At 43.2% G+C, this 18,893-nt stretch overlaps 1 protein-coding gene across 2 annotated transcripts in view; it reads right to left on the bottom strand.

The window, feature by feature from the left end:
- Positions 1–18,686, bottom strand: part of PDHA1 (pyruvate dehydrogenase E1 alpha 1 subunit) — a 24,165-nt gene extending 5,479 nt beyond the window's left edge. For both annotated transcript variants that reach the window (XM_029240499.1, XM_029240498.1), the window contains exons 1-8: positions 18,520–18,686; positions 6,839–6,898; positions 6,093–6,266; positions 5,173–5,299; positions 4,383–4,474; positions 3,471–3,563; positions 2,476–2,631; positions 2,147–2,218 (exon numbers count right to left, since the gene is read on the bottom strand). In XM_029240499.1, coding sequence (XP_029096332.1) covers positions 2,147–2,218; positions 2,476–2,631; positions 3,471–3,563; positions 4,383–4,474; positions 5,173–5,299; positions 6,093–6,266; positions 6,839–6,898; positions 18,520–18,576 — 831 coding nt within the window. In that variant the 5' untranslated portion in view covers positions 18,577–18,686. The remainder of the gene's footprint in view (positions 1–2,146; positions 2,219–2,475; positions 2,632–3,470; positions 3,564–4,382; positions 4,475–5,172; positions 5,300–6,092; positions 6,267–6,838; positions 6,899–18,519) is intronic.
- Positions 18,687–18,893: the final 207 nt, after the last annotated feature.

Raw genomic sequence — 18,893 nt, 5'->3', positions numbered from 1 at the left:
TTTTTTTTTTTTTTTTTTTTTTTTTTTGCGGTACGCGGGCCTCTCCCGTTGCAGAACACAGGCTCCGGACGCGCAGGCTCAGCGGCCATGGCGCGCAGGCCCAGCCGCTCCGCGGCATGTGGGATCCTCCCGGACCGGGGCACGAACCTGTGGGATCCTCCCGGACCGGGGCACAAACCTGTGTCCCCTGCACCGGCAGGCGGACTCTCAACCACTGTGCCACCAGGGAAGCCCCATCCTCCTTATTTTTTAACAGGAACTTATTAATAAAAGCCACCCCCCCCCCCCGCAGCATATTTTGAATCAAAAAGGCAGACAATTCTTTATGTAATGTCAGTGGGTTCTATTTCACCAGAATTGCATTTGATATATAATTCTTTAAGCACAGCATAGATTTAATGAAGAAAAGCCTATCAGGAAGCGGGGATGGCATTTATCTTCACGGTCAATATGCTAGTCTTTCTGCCCAGCCCCTCCTCCCCCCCAGTCACAGGGGAAATCATCTATAAGCATTCTGATCAAGGCTAGAGAAAAACACTAACATAAACCTTAACAACGTAAGATGAAAAGCAAACCTCTAGTCCTTCTCCACTTCCCAGCACACATGAAGAGAGGCTGGATAGGTGACTTTCTACGTCACACCCACTTCATGCAGTGTTTCGTAGGGGACAGCAACCAATCCTGCTTCACAGAGATCTAGCTACTGTGTAACTAACAAGAAAGTTGGCAGGTGCTGATCCTGCGACTGGGAGAGCCCGGCTACCACGAGGTAGCTTGCTCATGCTACACCAGCCCCCTTTCAGAAAACAACTTTGAACAGAGGGGATGGGGTGGATCTAGGATCCTTGGACAGTTTGGTGTAGTAGTTAAAAGAGGGCGGGGGATGGAATCCAAGTGCTTGGGTTCCAGTTCTGGCTGTACTGTATAGTAGCTACATACCTCAGTTTCTTCATCTACAAAACATTAATTAACCCAGCTCAGAGGTGCGCCGATTAAAAAAGGTAATACCTAAGTGCTTAGCACATTACCTGACCTATCATCTCTCAATAACTGTCACCTATTGATTGTTGATCATCCCGTAGCCATTTGGAAGCATGGCTGGTTAGGCTAAGGGGATGGTGATAAAGGGGTTTTTCCAGACCCTCCCCTAATTCCAAGATCAGCCTTTGGTCCGGCTGAGAAAGTCAAGACACTACAAACTACTTATCCTGTTTCCACATACTGTTGGACGCCACATATTCTTTTAGGAACTGGGAGAGAGGGGGATGATGATACCCACCACCCAGGGCGTGGACCCCTAGTCTCAAGAGTCTTGATATTAGACCAGTGAGCCCACTGCCACCAACCTGCCATCTCAGTCATCTCATTCTTTTCTTGTTCAACCGTTCTACAGCTCCCTCGCCTCTTCACCCTCTCTTCCATTTTCATCACTGCCAGCCCAATCTTATTTGCACTACTGCCCAAACACGTACGTAAGGGCAGTCACTGAAGGGTAAACCTCAGGGGCCTTTCTGGGCTGTGAAACACTGATTTAGGGAGAAGAACATCTTTCCACCAGCTCAGATGGCATGTAAGCCTCTTTTTAGGCCAATCTCACTGTTCCCTTCTCCCTCCACTGCTATACTGGAAGGGTCAAGATTCTTAGGACTGAAACAGCAAGACTAAGACTACATAATTTAAACGTATTATTTGATTTACAAAAGACAAACTTATACTGGATGCCTATTTTACATAAGCAAAGTTCTGTGCAGGGCACTGCAGGAGTCCCCAGTCTGTTCACTTAAGGGGCTTACGATTGATGGCGGGGCAGGGGGGGGAAGAGTTAGAAGCACATAATTAAGCAAACCAAAAGGCAAAACAGATTGTCACAATGAAGACAGAGGCAGAATGCTGAGGGAGCACTGGAAGGAAAGATTTACCCCAAATGGGGCAAACATGGAATGTTTCCCAAGACGTGAGCTATCAAGACCATGTTATTTATGAAGGGACCCGATTCGCTTAACTGGACCCAGCTTCTATCTTTTACACCTCAATTAGCAGCTACTCCTACATTGCTACAATAGACACAGGGGGCATTCTTTTAACTTTAAGACAGATAAATGTCATTAGACATCTCTAGCCTAGAGGCCTACAAGAAAAATCTTACCTTTCCAGATCTACAATAGGCAGCTGCAAACCTTGTGGCCTCCCGGACACACAGGATATCCATTCCATCTACCTATTAATAAATGGGAAAGATTAAATAAACACAACATTGTAAATCAACTATACTTCAATAAAATTTTAAAAATAAAAAGTAAAGGGGCAGAGCATAAATCCAACTGCCTAAAACCATTTTCATCTTACATGACCTGTTCATCCACTAAGAAAACAGAACTCTTTAATCTCTCTGAGATTTTCAAGGGCACTTGACAGAGTGCCCGGGCCCTGCAGGCCCTGAGGGTGTAGCTCCAGCTCTACAACAGGTGTCCTTACCCTCAGCCCAGGAATGAAGTCGCCTCTCTTGTAGTAATCAGTGCTGGCTGCTGCTCTCTCCACAGATGTTCCCATCCCATAGCGGTTATTCTCACAGATGAAAATACAAGGCAATTTCCACAAAGCCGCCATATTGTAAGCTTCGAATATCTGACCCTGGAAGTATGTATAAAAGTTCAAGTGGTTTCATTTTGCTGTTTTTCTCTAGACTTCATCATCCACAACAGCTGCTGCTCTACCCAGCAGAGAAAGCTTCCATAGGATGAAACGCCTCGCCCACAACTAAGCTTCTGAAGCAAAGGAGTATGTGCGCTTGGGGGGGGGAGCAGGGCACGGCACAGCAAACCCATCACCTCTTTTGCCGCTAAGGCAGTGACAAACCAAGTACTACTACTTGCTTCTGTAGGGCCAAGGCAGCAGCGGAGAATACAACGGGAAAAGATGGACGTGTAAGAATGTACTACGGCTGCCTAGTTGCGTGCTTCATTATAAATTCTATGAGACCCTCTGGATGACCAGACTGAACCGGTGTCTGAGAATCAGCATCCAGAGCAGGGCCTGGCAGGGTGTCAGCCACGGACCGGTGATTACTCAGACCACGACAGAAGAGCAAGAGTCAGGGCTCAGGAACTAGGAGAGGAGTCTGACAGTGCCTTGGCATTCAGGGGAATGAGTCTGTACATTACGGTACTGGTTTAAGAACTGGTTTGCCAAGGATTAAAATGTAAATCAGTCCTTCCCCACAGAGTCTGTGGAGCACTGAGGTAGAGCAAAGGTGAGCGTACTCTTAGGAGTACACCTATATAAAGCGCTTGTGAAACAATGCCAGGATGTAAATCTCTAATGTGGCCACAAAACCAAATTTTAGCTTGCCAGATAAATGGCCATTTCAACTAGTAAGCAATATACTACTTCACCACAAACTGAACTATGAATATTCAACACTTTGGACAACACTGTAATCATTATTGCAAAGTTAAGAGACACATACTCACCTGATTAGCAGCGCCATCACCATACAAAGTCAAACAGATTTCATCTTTTCCGTTATACTTACAGGCCAGAGCAATCCCAGCTCCCAGGGGCACCTAATATTAAGGACAACCAAGAAAGGAACCACAGAAATCCGTGAGGGAAGAAGTTAATGCTCTGAATGTTAACTCCTGACCAGAATGTGAGAGAGAAATGACACTGTCCCTACCCCAACCCTGTCTCTGCTTACCCTACCCCCAATATTATAAACAAACTGGCAAAGTAACACAAATAACTACTATGGTATTCTATGTCAACCATTTAGCAATAACATTTATGCATTCAGAGATTCAACTGCTAATGCTAAAAAGCCAAAAAAAGAAAAAGAAACCAAGGATTAAAAAAAATACCAAAAACAAACCAAAAAACCCAGATGCTAGAACCTTAATATATTAGAAAGTAAACCGAACAATCTAGATACGATCTTCTGTTCCTTGTCCATTATTTACTAACTGATGAGAACAAGGAGGACGGCATAACCACAGAAGCTGACTTTAGATTCAAACTAGGCCCTTAAGATCCTGACCACCTGCTTCTCCTGGTCTGGTACCAGTGCCAGCACCGTCTACAGCAGGGAGAGAGGTGTGGCCAAGAGGATGTGACAAAGCAATTAAATATCAATTAAACGGCAAAGGTATAGTTCTACTGCTAGAGGCTCTTGCTTACTTATAAAACATAACAAGTACCTAAAAGGAAACATTTTAAATCACTGTACAGATCTATTTATTAAATGATAGGGTATGAAGCAAGAGGTCATTTAAAGCACACCGTGCCCCCCAAGTACTTCAGAGGGAAGTTGTCTGGGGTACAGAATATTGCACAGATGTGGGCCAGGGCCAAATCCAGAAAATCATACAATCCTAGTCCTCAACTACCTGAGCTCCCACGATGCCATTGCCCCCGTAGAAGTTCTTGGCGTACATATGCATCGATCCTCCTTTTCCTTTAGCACAACCTCCTCTTCGTCCTAGAAGTGGCACCACACAAACATGACACATCAAAAACCAAATGTATAAAACAAACAAAAACACACCCTGAGTATTTACGTAGAGGCTCAACCATTAGAACTCAGAAACCAATTCAACTACGTGAGCACCTGTCCCTCTATGCAAATACCTAGACAAGTCCTCCTTGTCTCCTGGCCCTTTTATAATGAAGGTCAGACCAGTCCCATGTCCTTGACCTTTCCAACTTTTTCAGCTCTCTAATCACTGAGTTTTCTTCAGATGTTAGTGTGGTACCCTAGACTTTTTTTTTTTTTTTTTGGCCAGTTACAAACATCTGATTTCTCCTATACTCGCATAAGAGTCAAGGGGGACAAAGGGACTGTTGAGAAGATTCTACCCAATGAATTTCTACCCAATGAAATACTTATACTCAATTTACTTTCTTTGCTAGATTTCTATTGGCATGCTTGAGTGATAAACACTATTCTGATTTTATAGAGCTGACCTTTTACCTGAGAGGCCAGACAACGTCAAAAAATGGTCAGTTTACTCAAAAGCACAATAGAGGTACCAGAGCACCAAAAGGGAGAGGTTTTTTTGGTTTCAGCTTTTTTTTTTTTAACCCTCAAAAAGGTTTCAATGTTAACTTATGAATGGTTAGCATCTTAATAGAAGATCTGAAAACTTAATTTCCCCTTTTTGTAAATTAATAGCAAACCTGTAAGCTCTGCGAGAATTGCTCGGACAGAAAGCCCACGAGTAAACGTAAAGCCGTGAGCCCGATATGCTGTGATCAGATGGTCTGTGGGGTTTATGCCGGCCTCCAGGCCCACACAACAAGCTTCCTGCATTCAAGGAAGAAGCGGCAATGAGTCAGTACAGTACACCATTTCTAGTTAAAAGGTTTCCTAGACTATTATGAAACATTTGGCCCAGTAGAACTCTTCATTAATAACAGCAAGTACCTCTACTTTTCACCAGAAAGAGAGTAGAGGGTAAGGCCCAAGCCAGAGCCATAAACTGGCAATGCACAGATACGTTTCTTTTAAGCCTGTATGGTGATTTGAAAAAATCCTGAATCAAATGTGAACATTAAAATATTGGGGAATTTCATATGAAAATAGAGACGTCTGTCTTCTCTCGAAGACATCAGCAACAGGAAGCGTTAGCCCCATATTTCCACATGGCACCAACTGGCTGGACTACCAGCCAGTTATGACTACCCCTGCGGGTGGGCCCCGTCTGTTCCACTTCACCACTAGTCCCTGTCACCTTTCTTGATACTTCATACAGCTGGCAGCCTTCACTCATGTATTCTACCTAACTGGTCCCTGGTAGGCATTTGATTTCATAAACCTTGGCCTAAACCTACAAAACAAAAAACAAAACAAAAACCCTTCCCCCAAAAGTATACTCAGTACAGGTGATCATAATGCTATAAAGGCACAGGAAGTCAGCAATATGATACATGAGTCAATTCTTTAGCATAAGCTTCCTAGCAGGTCTCAGCATTCTCATGTTTATTCTAAAATACCAGCCTCAAATCCTTCAGACAGATAAAGCAGGGTAAAAGCCAATAAACACACACCATACTTCAATTCCTAAGTAACACAGTTTTATTACAAAACTACCACCCACCTGACCGTCACACAAGTGACAGAAACCACGGATAATTTTCTGTTTATATAGCTGATCTGCTTTTAACTCCATTCGACGAACAGTCTGCATCATCCTGTAGTATTTGAGCCCATCCTCCCTGGTGAGCACCGTAGTGACAGGAGGGCCCTCTTCCAGCCGGTGAAGATCACATTTCTGAAATGGAATCAGACAGTTATCTCTCAGTCACTACGACGTAAACACTGCCAACCCACTCTAAGATCTAACTCGAAATATTTAAATCGAAAACCAGCAAATACTGAACTTGAAAACCAGCAGGCGAGCACATCAGAAATGCTGCATATTGCTTCTGATTCCTTCATAAAACTGACTGTGCAATGAGATGGGGTTTTGGAGAAAGGAAGTCTTTCTAAGATGACTTTCACTGAAAACCCACAGAAGTCAACTGAGTTACAGGTTCAAAGACAAACTTTCAAAGAAGCATTCTAAGAATCTTCTTATTCAAACATGTTACCAAACCACATTTCAAGTCTTAGAGTAGGTCTTCAATCTTTTTAGCTTGCTCTCCTGCTCCAAACTACCAAAAACCTGCTACATAAAAGGAGTAAATTCTAATTTTTGCTAACTTCTCTGAATCTTCGATTCTAGAACATTTGGAATAAAATGGTGAAAAGCATGAATATCAAAATGCTCTACTGCAGAGGTAAAACTATATATCAAAGTGTACCTGTGGAAAAAAATTTAACACGAAGCAAAACACCTCTTACCTTAATTTCAAATGTAGCATCATTTGCAAAATTACGGGATGCCACCAGCACTCTGCTTGCCTTGAAAGATCAAAATATACAAGTATATCAGTGCTTTTTATTGTCGGTTATTTTTGAGTTATTATTCTTATTAATCAGTTATCAGGATGCAGTCCTAGAACTCTAAGAGCCCTAACACATTCATGGGCTTATCTTCCATTCTGTTCACTGTGTTGGGATCTTGTCCTCCAAAAGGAATCCATGCTTTGGCCAAAGAAACATGATGGTACCCCCATCTAAAGGCAAACTGCAGAAACCCGTCTATATAGTCACTTTGTTTTCAAAGAAATTACAGTGACAATATAATGAAGTTAATGGCCAAACTGAAGAGACCAGATAATCTGTGGGGTATGTTTATGCTATTCTTAGTCATAACCACATACGTTGAGCAAGCTAATGCTTTACTTTCAGAATAGTTCTTCAAATAAAACTATGATTCAACTCCTATTTCAGGCAAATCACTTCTCTATGAAACGGTACTATAAGAAAAATATTTTAAACTACACAAAGCATGAGATAGACACCTTAGTGAGAAGTGTACAAGACAAAAGAAAAGATACTTAGCATTCCCTGACTTAAAAAAAAAACAAAAGATTTGAGGGATGTTTTATGATTCGAAGAGCACCAGAAGGAACATGTTCTCTACAACTCCCTTCCTTTTTTTTTTTTTTTGAAATAATAAATGCTTCTCGAGAGGGCAGACAGCAGAAGCAAGAACAACTACAATCCTGCAGCCTGTGGAACAAAAACCATATCCACATAGACAAGATGAAAAGGCAGAGGGCTATATACCAGATGAAGGAACAACATAAAACCCCAGAAAAACAACTAAATGAAGTGGAGATAGGCAACCTTCCAGAAAAAGAATTCAGAATAATGATAGTGAAGATGATCCAGGACCTTGGGAAAAGAATGCAGGCGAACATAGAGAAGATGCAAGAAGTGTTTAACAAAGACCTAGAAAAATTACAGAACAAACAAACAGAGATGAACAATACAATAACTGAAATGAAGACAACACTAGAAAGAATCAATAGCAGAATAACTGAGGCAGAAGAACGGATAAGTGACTTGGAAGACAGAATGGTGGAATTCACGGCTGCGGAACAGACTAAAGAAAAAAGAACGAAAAGAAATGAAGACAGCCTAAGAGACCTCTGGGACAACATGAAACACGACAACATTCACATTATAAGGGTCCCAGAAGAAGAGAGAGAAAGAACCAGAGAAAATATTTGAAGAGATTACAGTTGAAAACTTCCCTAACATGGGAAAGGAAATAGCCACCCAAGTCCAGGAAGCGCAGAGAGTCCCATACAGGATAAACCCAAGGAGAAACACGCCGAGACACATAGTAATCAAATTGGCAAAAATTAAAGACAAAGAAAAATTACTGAAAGCAGCAAGGGAAAAACAACAAATAACATACAAGGGAACTCCCATAAGGTTAACAGCTGATTTCTCAGCAGAAGCTCTACAAGCCAGAAGGGAGTGGCATGACATATTTAAAGTGATGAAAGGGAAGAACCTACAACCAAGATTACTCTACCCAGCAAGGATCTCATTCAGATTCAGTGGAGAAATCAAAAGCTTTACAGACAAGCAAAAGCTAAGAGAATTCAGCACCACCAAACCAGCTCTACGACAAATGCTAAAGGAATTTCTCTAAGTGGGAAATACCAGAGAATAAAAGGACGTACAAAAACAAACCCATAACAATTAAGAAAATGGTAATAGGAACATACATATCGATAATTACCTTAAACGTGAATGGATTAAATGCTCCCACCAAGAGACACAGGCTTGCTGAATGGATACAAAAACAAGACCCATATATATGCTGGCTACAAGAGACTCACTTCACACCTAGGGACACATACAGACTGAAAGTGACAGGATGGAAAAAGATATTCCATGCAAATGGAAATCAAAAGAAAGCTGGAGTAGCAATACTCATATCAGATAAAATAGACTTTAAAATAATATTACAAGAGACAAGGAAGGACACTACATAATGATCAAGGGATCAATCCAAGAAAAAGATATAACAATTATAAATATACATACACCCAACATAGGAGCACCTCAATAAATAAGGCAACTGCTAACAACTGCAACAGCTATAAAAGAGGAAATCGACAGGAACACAACAGTGGGGGACTTTAACACCTCACACCAATGGACAGATCATCCAAAATGAAAATAAATAAGGAAACAGAAGCTTTAAATGACACAATAGACCAGATAGATTTAATTGATATTTATAGGACATTCCATCCAAAAATAGCAGATTACACTTTCTTCTCAAGTGCGCATGGAACATTCTCCAGGATAGATCACATCTTGGGTCACAAATCCAGCCTCAGTAGATTTAAGAAAACTGAAATCATATCAAGCATCTTTTCTGACCACAACACTATGAGACTAGAAATGAATTCCAGGGAAAAAAACGTAAAAATCACAAACACGTGGAGGCTAAACAAGACGTTACAAAAACCAAGAGATCACTGAAGAAATCAAACAGGAAGTCAAAAAATACCTAGAGACAAATGACAATGAAAAACACGGTGATCCAAAACCTATGGGATGCAGCAAAAGCAGTTCTAAAAGGGAAGTTTATAGCTATACAAGCCTACCTCAAGAAACAAGAAAAAATCTCAAACAATCTAACCTTACACCTACAGGAACTAGAGAAAGAGGAACAAACAAAACCCAAAGTTAGCAGAAGGAAAGAAATCATAAAGATCAGAGCAGAAATAAATAAAACAGAAACAAAGAAAACAACTGCAAAGATCAATAAAACTAAAAGCTGGTTCTTTGAGAAGATAAACAACACTGATAAACCATTAGCCAGACTCATCAAGAAAAAGAGGGAGAGAACTCAAATCAACAAAATTAGAAATGAAAAACGAGAAGTTACAACAGACACTGCAGAAATACAAAGCATCCTAAGAGACTACTACAAGCAACTCTATGCCAATAAAATGGACAACCTGGAAGAAATGGACAAATTCTTAGAAAGGTATAACCTTCCAAGACTGAACCAGGAAGGAATAGAAAATATGAACAGACCAATCACAAGTAATGAAATTGAAACTGTGATTAAAAATCTTCCAACAAACAAAAGTCCAGGACCAGATGGCTTTACAGGTGAATTCTATCAAACATTCAGAGAAGGGCTAACACCCATCCTTCTCAAACTCTTCGAAAACATTGCCGAGGAAGGAACACTCCCAAAACTCATTCTATGAGGCCACCATCACCCTGATACCAAAACCAGACAAAGATACTACAAAAAAAGAAAATTACTGACAAATATCACTGATGAATATAGATGCAAAGATCCTCAACAAAATACTAGCAAACAGAATCCAACAACACATTAAAAGGATCATACACAGCAAAAAAACAAACAGAAACAAACAAAACTCTCCAGAAAGTGGGCATAGAGGGAACCTACCTCAACATAATAAAGGCCATATACAACAAACCCACAGCAAACATCATTCTCAATGGTGAAAAACTGAAAGCATTTCCTCTAAGATCAGGAACAAGACAAGGATGTCCACTCTCACCACCATTATTCAACATAGTTTTGGAAGTCCTAGCCACGGCAATCAGAGAAGAAAAAGAAAGAAAACGAATACAAATTGGAAAAGAAGAAGTAAAACTGTCACTGTCTGCAGATGACATGATACTATACATAGAGAATCCTAAAGATGCTACCAGAAAACTACTAGAGCTAATCAATGAATTTGGTAAAGTAGGAGGATACAAAATTAATGCACAGCAATCTCTTGCATTCCTATACACTAATGATGAAAAATATGAAAGAGAAATTAAGGAAACACTCCCATTTACCATTGCAACAAAAGGACGAAAATACCTAAGAATAAACCTACCTAGCGAGACAAAAGACCTGTATGCAGAAAATTATAAGACACTGATGAAAGAAATTAAAAATGACACCAACAGATGGAGAGATATACCATGTTCTTGGATTGGAAGAATCAATATTGTGAAAATGACTATACTACCCAAAGCAATCTACAGATTCAATGCAATCCCTATCAAGTTACCAATGGCATTTTTTACAGAGCTAGCATTTTTTACTACAAAGCTACAGTAATCAAGACAATATGGTACTGGCACAAAAACAGAAACAGAGATCAATGGAACAAGATAGAAAGCCCAGAGATAAACCCACACACCTATGGTCAACTAATCTACGACAAAGGAGGCAAGGATATACAATGGAGAAAAGACAGTCTCTTCAATAAGTGGTGCTGGGAAAACTGGACTGCTACATGTAAAAGAATGAAATCAGAACACTCCCTAACACCATACACAAAAATAAACTCAAAATGGATTAGAGACCTAAATGTAAGACCGGACACTATAAAACTCTTAGAGGAAAACATAGGAAGAACACTCTCTGACATAAATCACAGCAAGATCGTTTCTGATCCACCTCCTAGAGTAATGGAAATAAAAACAAAAATAAACAAATGGGACCTAATGAAACTTCAAAGCTTTTGCACAGCAAAGGAAACCACAAACAAGATGAAAAGACAACCCTCAGAATGGGAGAAAATATTTGCAAATGAATCAACAGACAAAGGATTCATCTCCAAAATATATAAAAAGCTCATGCAGCTCAATATTAAAGAAACAAACAACCCAATCCAAAAATGGACAGAAGACCTAAATAGACATTTCTCCAAAGAAGACATACACATGGCCAGGAAGCACATGAAAAGCTGCTCAACCTCACTAATTATTAGAAAAAGGCAAATCAGAACTACAATGAGGTATCACCTCACACCAGTTAGAATGGGCATCATCAGAAAATCTACAAACAACAAATGCTGGAGAGGGTGTGGAGAAAAGGGAACCCTCTTGCACTGTTGGTGGGAATGTAAATTGATACAGCCACTATGGAGAACAGTATGGAGGATCCTTCAAAAACTAAAAATAGGGCTTCCCTGGTGGTGCAGTGGTTGAGAGTCCGCCTGCCGATGCAGGGGACGCAGGTTCGTGCCCCGGTCCGGGAAGATCCCACATGCCGCGGAGCGGCTGGTCCCGTGAGCCATGGCCGCTGAGCCTGCGCGTCTGGAGCCTGTGCTCCGCGACGGGAGAGGCCACAACAGTGAGAGGCCCGCGCGACGCAAAAAAAAAAAAACTAAACATAGAATTACCATATGATCCAGCAATCCCACTACTGGGCGTATACCCAGAGGAAACCATAATTCTAAAACACACATGCACCCCAATGTTCATTGCAGCACTATCTACAATAGCCAGGTCGTGGAAGCAACCTAAATGCCCATCAACAGACGAATGGATAAAGAGGTTGTGATACATATATACAACGGAATATTACTCAGCCATAAAAAGGAATGAAATTGGGTCATTTGTTGAGACGTGGATGGATCTAGAGACTGTCATACAGAGTGAAGTAAGTCAGAAAGAGAAAAACAAGTATCGTATATTAACGCATGTATGTGGAACCTAGAAAAATGGTACAGATGAACCGGTTTGCAGGGCAGAAGTTGAGACACAGATGTAGAGAACAAACGTATGGACACCAACGGGGGAAAGCCGCGGTGGGGTGGGGATGGTGGTGTGATGAATTGGGCGATTGGGATTCACAGGTATACACTGATGTGTATAAAACTGATGACTAATAAGAACCTGCTGTATAAAAAAATAAATAAAATTCAAAATTTAAAAAAAATAAAATAAAAGCTTCTCATTTATTACTGGGAAAAAACCTGATTAGCCAGCTGTTTTTTCAGTGGGTGAAATTCTGACAAAAATCCCTCTTTCTGAGGTTGATCTGTTGTTAGATCAAGCAAGGTGACCTATGTGCAACTTGGACCATTGCTTAGGCTCAAAACAGATCTCGGAGCTGGTGTCATTGACTCATGCCATTTGGTGTGCAGATTGGTGGCATCTGTGTTTTAACCTCAATTCCTATTGCTACAGAATTCCTATTCTGAGGCTTAGAGGGGCAGGCCTCTGACTGCACTGTTGCCGTCTGAGTTGAGGGGGTGGGACCTGCAATGAGTTTTCAGTGAAGCTTTTCTCTCGGTGCTGATGAGATTCATGCTACCTGAGTTGCCCAAAGCCATAGAGCACTTAACTGTTGGGGCTGGGGTACAAACCCAGTAAATCTGGCTCCAAGGTCTGTGTCACCTCACCTTAAGCACCTCACCCCCACGAGCTGCCTCCTCAAACCCGCACGGCCGCCGAAGAATCCTGGTGCTCCCTCTTTTTTTTTTTTTGGCCACGCCGCACAGCATGTGGGATCTTAGTTCCCCAACCAGGGATCAAACCTGCACCCCCTGCATTGGAAGCGCAGAGTCTTAACCATTGAACCGCCATGGAAATCCCCAGTGCTCCCTTGTTGATGTTCAGGTGGCTGTCACTGTTTGGTGGGGGGGAGAGGCGCGAGTAAAAAGCTGCCAGAAATGTTTCCTTTTCACTCTGCTCACAGCAACAGTACTCTATGTGATGGCTAAGGTCCAGGTTAGACCACAAACATTTAATCAGTTAGGAGGACTGTACTACTTTAGCTACATTCTGCCACGTCACGCATACGTAAACCAATATGACTTCTTCTCATGCAGACTTGAAGAGCATTCTTCAGACCCCACAAAAAGTACTTTTGATATGTTCATACAGTGTGTTACCTTACCATCCAACCTGTAGCAATGGTCTTGATCTTGGTGAGAAGGGATAAGGTTGATCTGCTAAGTGTACAAGCCAACAGGCAGAAAGCTATTATCTAGTGATCTCTTCACCCATCAATATACCATTATCCAATAAAGCCAACAAAAACCATGACATTGCTGGAGAAAAAAAGTTGAACTGCTAGAGACAAATGCTTCAGTTAAGTTAGAGATTGAGAGAGTCCATACATCTAAGAATAAGTGAAGAAAATTGAGAAATTTGGGAAGAAGTAAAGTTGAGAAGTATGAGGTGACAAACAAAACGTTATGTTCGGCAATCATGAAATGGGTATGTTATTTTTGACAGTTAAATTGTTTTGGGGGGCTAGAAATATATATATCTTGTCTTGCAAAATAAATCTCCAGATACAACTACAGAAACTGCATTTTGGAGACTGAACACTAACGACCAAACCAGTCAAGCAACAGTAGCCAAGGAAAGGAAAAATTCTCTTTCTCCATCCTAAATTCCCAACAAGAAACAATGACAGTTCTACATAATAAAGAGCAAGAAGATAAGGTCAAAGATTTTGACTGTCAGAAAGCTACTTAGATACTTTCTCCCATTTCATTACTATGAATCTCAAAAATAGTAAGATTCACTGATACAATGGGTGAAAGGAGCCACATTAAGCGAAAGTTAAGCTAAAAGTCATATCAGAAGTGGGGGGGGGGGGGCTTTCTCACCTTCTGAGATGGCCCCACACTCTGTGGAGTGTGTTTCTCTCTAAATAAATCCACTTCTTACCTATCACTTTGTCTCTCACTGAATTCTTTCTGCGATGAGACATCAAGAACCTGAGCTTCGGGGCTTCCCCGGTGGCACAGTGGTTAGGAATCTGCCTGCCAGTGCAGGGGACACGGGTTTGAGCCCTGGCCCGGGAAGATCCCACATGCCACGAGAAACTAAGCCCATGCGCCACAACTACTGAGCCTGTGCTCTAGAGCCCACGAGCCACAACTACTGAGCCCGTGTGCCACAACTACTGAAGCCCGTGCGCCTAGAGCCCGTGCTCCGCAACAAGAGAAGCCACCGAAGTGAGAAGCCTGCGCACCACAACGAAGAGTAGCCCCCGCTCACTGCAACTGGAGAAAGCCCACGTGCAGCAACGAAGACCCAACGCAGCCAAAAGTAATAAACAAATAAAATAAATAAAAATAAAACAAAACAAAAAAGTGTGAGGGAGATTCGGATCAAGATGGTGGAGGAGTAGGACGTGGAGCTCACCTTCTCCCACAAATATCAATACACCAAAAATACATCTACGTGTGGAACGGTTCTCACAGAACATCTACTGGGCTCTGCCAGAAGACCTCAGACACCCAAGAGGGCAAGAAAATCTCCACATAACTGGGTAGGACAAAAGAAAAAAGAAAAAAGAAAAAAAAGAGAGAAGGCAATCAGGACGGGACCTGCGCCCCTGGGAGGGAGCTGTGAGAAAGAAAAGGTTTCCACACCCTGAGAAGTCCCCTCACTGGTGGAGATATCACCCAGGACAAAGGTGGAGCTTCGGAACCTCGGAGGAGAGTGCAGCAACTGGTCTGCGGAAAGCAAAGCGGAGAGAGACCTACACAGACGGTTGGTACCACGACCCTGCACTCCCCAGCTTGAGAAGCTCCTCCACTGGGCTGGGCAGGGGCTGGGTGCTGAGGTTTGGGCTTCGGAGGTCAGACCCAGGGAAAGGACTGGAGTTGGCTACGTGGAGACGACAGCCTGAGGGGGCTGGAGTGCGGTGCACTATAACTGAGGGAATACGGGAAGAAGCTTGGGCCCGCCAGAAAGGCAAGGGGCCATTGTTGGGGGGGTGCACGAAGAGAGAGGTGGGACCGCCATAGGAGCTTCTTTCTCCGTGCGTGCACTCTCAGGCAGCAGGGCACCACCTACACGAGCTCCGGGGGGCGGACTCAAGCCGCCACTGCCATCTCGGACTCCAGAGGCGGATGCAGACCACTGCAGCTGCCAAGGGTCCCGTGACTGGGCACCCACCACTGCCCCCACCCTCCCCGGGAGCACACGCGGGCCACGCACCTGCACATCCCCTATCAAGGGGATAACGACCAGCACACGCAGAGCAAAGAGACGGCAAGAATCCAAACCAAAAACAGCCCTCATGCCAAAAAAATATTCAACCCACACAAACTACGCAGGGAGGCACCTGCATATAAGTAGCCCTCCAAGACTACAGTAGATAATTGTTTCTCCTAAATTCAGAGAGTAAGAAAAATATAAGCAAAATGAAGAAGCAGAGGAACTACTCTCAGTTAAAAGACCTACTCTCAGTTAAAAGACCAAGAAAATTCCCCTGAAGGAACAAACAATGAAACTAGGGTTTCAGTCTAGTAGATACCGAGTTCAAAAAGGAGATAATGAAAATACTGAAGGACTTAAGAAAGGCTATCGACAGAAATGCAGGGTACTGTAAAAATAAACTAGAAAGAGGAGCCAAGAAAAATTAGAAGCTTCATTTGCTGAGACGAAAGCTGAGCTAGAGGCAATGAATAGCAGAATGAATAATGCAGAAGAAAGAATAAGTGACCTCGAAAGTAGAATAGTGGAAATTACCCAATCAAAACAGCAGACAGAAAGGCAAGTGAAAAAAAATGAAAGCAATATAAGAGACCTATGGGATAATATAAAGTGTGCCAATCTACGCATAATAGGGATTCCAGAAGGAGAAGAAAGAGAAAAGGGGACTGAAAATGTACTTGAAGAAATTATGACTGAAAACTTCCCAAGCCTAAAGAAGGAAGCAGATATCCAGATACAGGAAGCACAGAGGGTCCCAACAAGATGAACCAAACAGACCTACACCAAGACATTTTATTATAATAAAATGGCAAAAGTTAAAGAGAGGATTTTAAAGGCAGCAAGTGAAAAACAAAGTGTTAGTTACAAGGGAATCCCCATAAGGCTATCGGCTGATTTCTCTACAGAAATGCTGCAGGCCAGAAGGGAGTGGCAAAATATATTCAAGCCTTGAAAGGGAAACATCTGCAACCTAGAATACGCTACCCAGCAAGATGATCATTTAGAATAGGAGAAGAAATAAAGAATTTCTCAGACACGCAAAAACTAAAAGAATTCAGCAATACTAAACCTACCCTAAAAGAAATACTCCAAGTTCTTCTCTATATAGAAAAGAAGATATAGGAAGGAGGAAGTCACAATTGGAAAGTAAATCACTTAAATTAGCCACTATACAGATCAAAACAAAAAAAAAACTATTTGTGAAAGTGATGATAAACACAAGGAACAGCAGAAGGATAAACATGAAGATGTAATCAAAAGGACATCAAGGGTTTCCCTGGTGGCGCAGTGGTTGAGAGTCCGCCTGCCGATGCAGGGGACGCGGGTTCGTGCCCCGGTCCGGGAAAATCCCATATGCCGCGGAACGACTGGGCCCGTGAGCCATGGCCGCTGAGCCTGCGGGTCCGGAGCCTGTGCTCCGCAACGGGAGAGGCCACAACAGTGAGAGGCCTGCGTACCGCAAAAAAAAAAAAAAAAAAAAAGACATCAAAATCATAAGATGTGGGGAAGGAGAGTGACAAAATGTACATTTGTTTTTTTAGAATGCATTTGAGCCTATATGACTACCAGTCTAAAGCAAACAGATACAGGAAGGGGTTCACATACTTGAAAAACCCGGCAACCGCAAGTCAAAAACATACAATAGATTCACAAAAACCAGAAAGAAAACACAAGCATAAAATAAAAGGAAATCCTCAAACCACAAAAAGAAAGGAACAAAGAGGAAACATAGAATAAACTGGAAAACAAGGTTTAAAATGGCAATGAATACATATGTATCAATAATTACCTTAAATGTCAGTAATGCCCCAATCAAAAGACACAGAGTGGCAGACTGGATTAAAAAAAAACCAAGAGCCTAAAATATGTTGCCTTACAAGACACCCACTTTAGGGCAAAGGACACACGAAGATTGAAAGTGAGGGAATGCAAACGGAAATGACAAGAAAGCAGGGGTTGCAATACTCATATCAGACAAAATAGACTTTAAAACAAATAGCATAAAGAAAGATAAAGAACACTATATAATGATTTTACACCCGTCAACATATATGAACCTAATATAGGAGCACCCAAATACATAAAACAAATACTAACAGACATAAAGGGAGAAATTGACCGGAATACAGTACTGGTAGGAGCCTTTAACACCCCACTCACATCAATGGACAGAACTTCCATACAGAGAATCAATAAGGCAACAGAGATCCTAAATGATAATAACAATGTTTAACACAGGTAGCACCTACCATGTACCAGGCGCTACCGGGAAAGGTTTACATATTTGTCACTCGTTTAAGCCTCACCGTCTCTCATCCTCATTTAAAAAAAAAAAAAAAACCACAACCCCACGGGGTAAGTACTCTCACCTCCATGTTAGAGATGAGGAAACTGAGCACGGGGATCTTGAAGAAAAAACAAAAACCTCCTACTCAAGGTCACAGGGCTAGTAACTGGTGAAACTGAAGTGTGAATGGAGCCACTCTGTCTCCGGATTCCCGGTCAAGAGGAAGATTTAAAATGAGTGGGCTGGGAAGAGGCGGTCGGCTGGAGACTCGAGGAATCCCAAAGCCCCCTTCTCTGTCGGAGGTAAACGAACGGGCCCTTCCAGAGCGCACCGACCACGCCGGCACCGGGAGCCGCGCCTGACCTCCACACGGACCTTGTAAAGCTCCCCCTCCCTCAGTCGGCGCCCGAGGGCCAAGCCACCGCTCCCCTCGCGGCCAGGAGCGGAGCGCACGACGTGGAGGCAGGACAAAGGCCCGCGGCTCCACAAGGCCCGGCCCGCCCGGCCCACTCAGCCCGCTCGTCCTGCCCTCTGGCGTCCTCCGGCCTCGGGCCCACTCGCGCCCCACCCCGGGTCGCTCACGCCACCTCACCGGCTTCTGGGCGACGCCCGACAACACGCGGGAGACGGCGGCGAGCATCTTCCTCATGGAGTGCGGGCAGTGGCGGCAGCGGCGGCAGCGGCGACTCCCAACGACCCAAGCAGCGCGGCCCAGATGCCTCCAAGTCTCCTTCAGGTTCCCGGAGCGGACGCTACCACTTCACGCCATCACGACGCGACGGAGACGTCATGCGCTTCGCCGGGCCGCGGGCCAACCAGAACGGCTCCCAGGGCGTGCCCCGCCCACCTGAGGCCCGCGGCCGCCCATTGGGTGTCAGAGCCAGAGGGCGAGGCTGAGGGATCTCTCCGTCACCGAGCAGCCGGCAGGTGAGGCGCCGGAGACCTGAGGGTGCCTACGTGGGAAAG

This window comes from Monodon monoceros, unplaced genomic scaffold, assembly GCF_005190385.1.
Source record: "Monodon monoceros isolate NGI ecotype Baffin Bay Population unplaced genomic scaffold, NGI_Narwhal_1 Super_Scaffold_22, whole genome shotgun sequence".
Lineage (NCBI taxonomy): Eukaryota > Metazoa > Chordata > Mammalia > Artiodactyla > Monodontidae > Monodon > Monodon monoceros.
Note: the sequence above shows the minus strand (reverse complement) of the source record. Positions and strands in the feature narration are given on the sequence as shown.